Here is a 5,000-nt window from a genome sequence, read left to right as displayed (position 1 = left end):
CCAAGTCGAGGACATCGATGAGCGCGAAGTTGGGCCGAAGGTTCCCGAACTGGTCGCGGTCCTGACGGCAAGAAGGGCACCGAAAGACTCTCTTGCGGCTCTCCACATCTTAAAGGGAAATAGTTATGATTGTTTTTTCTTTGACCATGTTCATTTTTAGTGGTGGTTGGCAGCTGCTTCTAATCCTCATTCGAAATGGACCATGAATATGATAGAGACAAGAAAAATATCCATTGAGCTTTTCTTTTGCTATTGTACAATGAGCAAAACAAGTGAAGTGAAGTTTCTACGTAAGTCTCGGACGAAATTATGTAAGTTGCCAGTTAGTCATGTAAAGTTTTTTTTATGTTTCTCTATTACAACGTTGTAATGATTATAATGATAGATAAACTGAACAAGATTACTCTCTACTGTTAAGCAGTAAGAATTGAAAAGAAAGAATTATGGAGCAACATTCTGGGCAGTCAATTGATTGTTGTTGTTTTTTCTGTTTTCCCAGCAACACCTTATCCGATTCGTATATTAAAACATTGTGAGACACTATCAGTTTCACTATCATTTGGCTTACGTAGTTGTTAATATCGTAATTAAGGCTACACTCATTATCAATGAAAACAATCCAACAAGATATGCTGGCACAATCATAATGAAATATATCAAACGAAACATACAATTGCTCATATATGTCTACATTCAGCACTCGATTATAAGACGTTATCTACAGCGTCACATACCCGCAATTGTTGTCATTTCGGGGGTGGAGCATAGGCACTGTCGGCCGTACGACAGCGAAGTGTCGTAACGCCCTGTCGCACTATAACAACCGTGCCATTGTGGTGAAAATGAAGGGGAAAAAGAAAAACACCTTTGGCTACATAGGATACTTATGTGACGCCCATGACAAATACTTCGTTTTTAGTTTGTTTTAATACATTCATATTGAAATATGAAATTATGTTAATATATTTGTTTAATCATGAAAAAAAGTTTACTTCTTCAATTAGCAGTTTAGTATATTAACAGTCAGTTGATAGATCTTTTTTGTGCATATATAATACATTCCATAATAAATCAATTAAAACAAAATTTATTTCAGGTGTTTAATATCATTGTGGCATATTTCGTATTTTCATATTTCCATTGTGATAAAACACATAAGTTACATGAGGGGTAGACTTCCATTGGATATGGATAAAATCAAAGGTGCATTCCAGAAATAGTAATGAAAACAAAAATATCACACGCTAGCATATTACTTTGAATATTAAGGATTATTACTTTAACTGAACTAAACTCAGCTTTTACATGGGTTACTTATTTGATTTATTTTGACATGTTTGCGTGATACTGTAAGAAAGACAAGGGAAATGGTGAAATTTTAATCATTCCGAAGTTTTCTCTCAAGAGATCGCATAGTGCCCATGAAAATGTAGACAAAATCCAACATATTATTCTACGTGTGACTATATACTTTAATAGCCTTTAATTAGCGGTATGCCTTATGAATAACTGCAAAACTACATTCAAAACATTTAAATCAAATTGTAGCATACCAAAAACTAGGTAAAATCAGTTTATTATGAGTTTAAAAATAAATTTAATTCAATCAAAGGACTCAAACAATTATTTATCACCCATTTTTCAAAGATACTTATGATGGTATTTGTTTTAAACCTTCGCTAATGAATTAGAGTCTTGAAATATGTGATATGCTAATTAACATAATAATAATTCACTTCAACATATATTTTGTTGTAAACTATCTTGAAGATATTACTTAAATGGCCGGATGAAATTACCTGAAATATTTGGCATTTTTGCGCATGCGTGGGCGGAGCCATCTCACAAAAGCATTGGAAATAAGGCAGCGAATGGCTGCATAATTGCGAGTGATTGCCAATAATTGCAGATAAGGATGCTGCAGATAACGCCTATTGTTGACAGCTGACACTTCGTGTCCGGTTTGCCTGTTATTACCAAAATATGCACTTTAAAAAAATGTTTTGAAGTGAAAAATTAAATTAACTAGATTTTATTTCTCATTTCCTTCAACAATAATTACACTGGGTTAACTTTTCTTGCAAATATTGCTGTAAATTGGCCTGAAGTACAAAACTTAATTCTCCATCCGAATAAGTTGATTACTGAACGAAATTCTAGAATGTTTCGACCATTTCACAAACATGGGATTTTTTTTAATACGCAAGATTTTATGAATATGTTGTATATAATAGATTCATATATGATGATATAGCCATAAATGACGAAACAAATACATTTCCGTATCTAAAGAAAAAGACTCGCTAAAGGACAAGTTGCTAATTAGTGATTTTTGAACTAACGAAAGGACAAGTTGCTAATTAGTGATTTTTGAACTAATGTCTTCAAAGTAACCTCTTACCTCTTTTTTTGCACATGTGGTACACTGTATTTCAGCAATGTTTAACTATTACTTTCATTGTTTGTTTGTTTTTCTTTCATTTTTTGATAGTCAAAAATAATCGATCGATAAATAAGTCTCGAGAAAAAAATAATCCTTTATAACCATAGCGACATTATTATACAAAAACATCAAATGTATCAATGTCTGCCTTTAACGCAATAAAAACATCAAGACACAAATCGCACACTCGGACACTTAATAGAAAGCATACTTAGGCATTTCTTGCAGAAGGTGTGGCCGCAGTGAGGGAGAATAAGAGGTTTGCGATCATCTTTGTTGTAGCTGTCTCTGCAAACTGCACAGGTCAGGCCCGATGTATTCTGGAAGACAAAAGGATGTTTTTTGTAGTAACTGTTACACTGTCTGGCCGATTTCGCTATGTGCATTTTCTTCTGACTCTTCTCACATTTTCATGTGCCTGTAGCTCTCTCTACATACGTGTTTATCTCTCTCTCTCTCTCTCTCTCTCTCTCTCTCTCTCTCTCTCTCTCTCTCTCTCTCTCTCTCTCTCTCTCTCTCTCTCTCTCTCTCTCTCTCTCTCTCTCTCTCTCTCTCTCTCTCTCTCTCTCTCTCCAACCAGCACTCTCACACATAATGACGCAGACACACATACATGTATATAAATATGTATATGTGTGTCATGTGGCACACTGTTGGCAGTAGATATAAATCATCAGTGGCAGTAGCACAGATGAGATGAACTGGGTCCTTCCTTGTGACTGATTATGCTTCATGGGACAATGGCTACATTTCTGAAGAGTGTTCGGCTGCCCACTCTCTTCAGCTACGGCGTGTGGAGTCACTAAGGTTGTGGTTGCGTCTATTTCAGGTAGGTTCAGTACTAACGTATCAGCCTGCGATGCGAGCTATTTCATGTGCTGTGTCGCCGCTTGCGATCACTGCTGACGAAAACTTTTGCAGGAAGATATTCTGGGTTTGGGGAGGGTTCAAATTCATAGATGTAATGGTATATGGCCTCCTAGTCCTGAAGACGGAAGGTCAGAAGTTGATCCTCAAAGCAAGTTGTAGCTTGCTGGAGAGGGGAAGGTTTGGGTCGTTACACTTATGGTGGGATGGATCACTGAGTATGCCATCGGCCAACTGTGCAAGTTTTGGGCGGAGATTTTGTACTTCATATCAGAATCTTGTGGTGGGGCTGATAACATTTCTAAACTAGAAGTCGATCTCCTCCTGCGCGAACATTTAAGTGAATGTGATGTAGACTTAGGTCGATGTATGGGAAATTACTGACTCGTGATCCAAATATTCTCCACAGGAAATTCCAGCAGCGTGCGAGTCATGGTGCACTCATCACTGACTGGCTAAATAAGAGGGTTCATACAGAGCAAGGCCATCGTCCAGGTAGCTACAGCCGGGGTCATATGTTATATTGTCTGAGTCCCTACATTATGTTGCCAAGAAGCTTTTTATGAATACATGGAATACATGGAATACATGCATGCCAACATCAATGTCCTTGCGCTTGGCAAGTTGTTGCTGCTTAAGGTATTTGTCTGGAACGCTTCTTGCTTATAAGTAACTTGCACAATTAGAAACTTGTAGACTGGGAAGGGCAGTTGCTCAAAATGCTCATAAATCAAACCTGATTTAATGCATGAAAGATAAAAGGAGGGGCATAACCAAGGGTAGCATAATAGGTGAGTATGTAAACATGCTATGCATCAGGTCCCAACATTATGTGATGTTTGATAAATATACAACCTAATTACACTGGGCAACTCTGCAAAAAAATGAAAGGATAGCATTGCCTTCAGGAATCTCTACAGGTAGCAATTCAATTACAAATGCTGATCTCTGTATGCCACGACAGAGGCACGCACGTACAACTTGGCACGATAAGAGCACTAGACATGTTGGTCAGATATAACTGGCAGCATTGATCCTGCACCTTAGAAATCGTGGGTATAGTAACAAGTATTAACAGCAACACTTGCTTTAACAGGTGTTGCTATGCTGTCAGTAAATTATTACTAGCAAGGGAAAATATCTGTCATCTTGTGCAAGAGAAGCAGCTTGTGCGTTTTTTAATAACACTTATTGCCAGTAAGGCAAATTATCTATAGCCATGTTCAAGAGAGACAGCCTCTGCTTCTGTAAGAACATCATATCAATTGCCAGTTGGCAGAGCAAACTATCTATCACCATTTGCATGTACAGAAACTATTGTGATTACAAACAGGCAAGGTAAAACCTCTAAACGTAGTATGTAAATTATCACAGAAAGTGACTTCATGCATTCCAAGGACAAGTAATACTACCATGCACACTGGGCAACGACAAGTTGGTAACAATATCATTTGTAATTGTTACCTTCCTTTCAGGCATCTAATACAAACCCATGCTAAGCAAAGGTTATTACCTTACAATGTATTACTGAATCATCAATAACTATAAAAAGGCAAAAATATAAGAGCCAAAGAACATTTTCTCATAATGGCCTAGTGCTGCTGCCGTGAGCAAGCCAGGGTGATGGTTTAAAAACAACTTTAATACCGAAACTTGCCAGCTTTCTAAAAATGCATACTGGAATATAAAA

General features: G+C 37.1%; 1 protein-coding gene across 4 annotated transcripts in view; it reads right to left on the bottom strand.

Moving 5' to 3' along the window:
- Positions 1-5,000, bottom strand: part of LOC122266114 (uncharacterized) — a 17,365-nt gene that overhangs the window by 1,662 nt on the left and 10,703 nt on the right. For all 4 annotated transcript variants that reach the window (XM_086531165.1, XM_086531157.1, XM_086531170.1 and 1 more), the window contains exons 5-6: positions 2,655-2,763; positions 2-108 (exon numbers count right to left, since the gene is read on the bottom strand). In XM_086531165.1, the coding sequence (XP_086387291.1) occupies positions 2-108; positions 2,655-2,763 (216 nt within the window). The remainder of the gene's footprint in view (position 1; positions 109-2,654; positions 2,764-5,000) is intronic.

Source organism: Penaeus japonicus, unplaced genomic scaffold (assembly GCF_977035675.1).
Source record: "Penaeus japonicus unplaced genomic scaffold, GWHDUDI00000001_assembly GWHDUDI00000003, whole genome shotgun sequence".
Lineage (NCBI taxonomy): Eukaryota > Metazoa > Arthropoda > Malacostraca > Decapoda > Penaeidae > Penaeus > Penaeus japonicus.
This window is presented reverse-complemented; position numbering and strand designations above follow the sequence as displayed.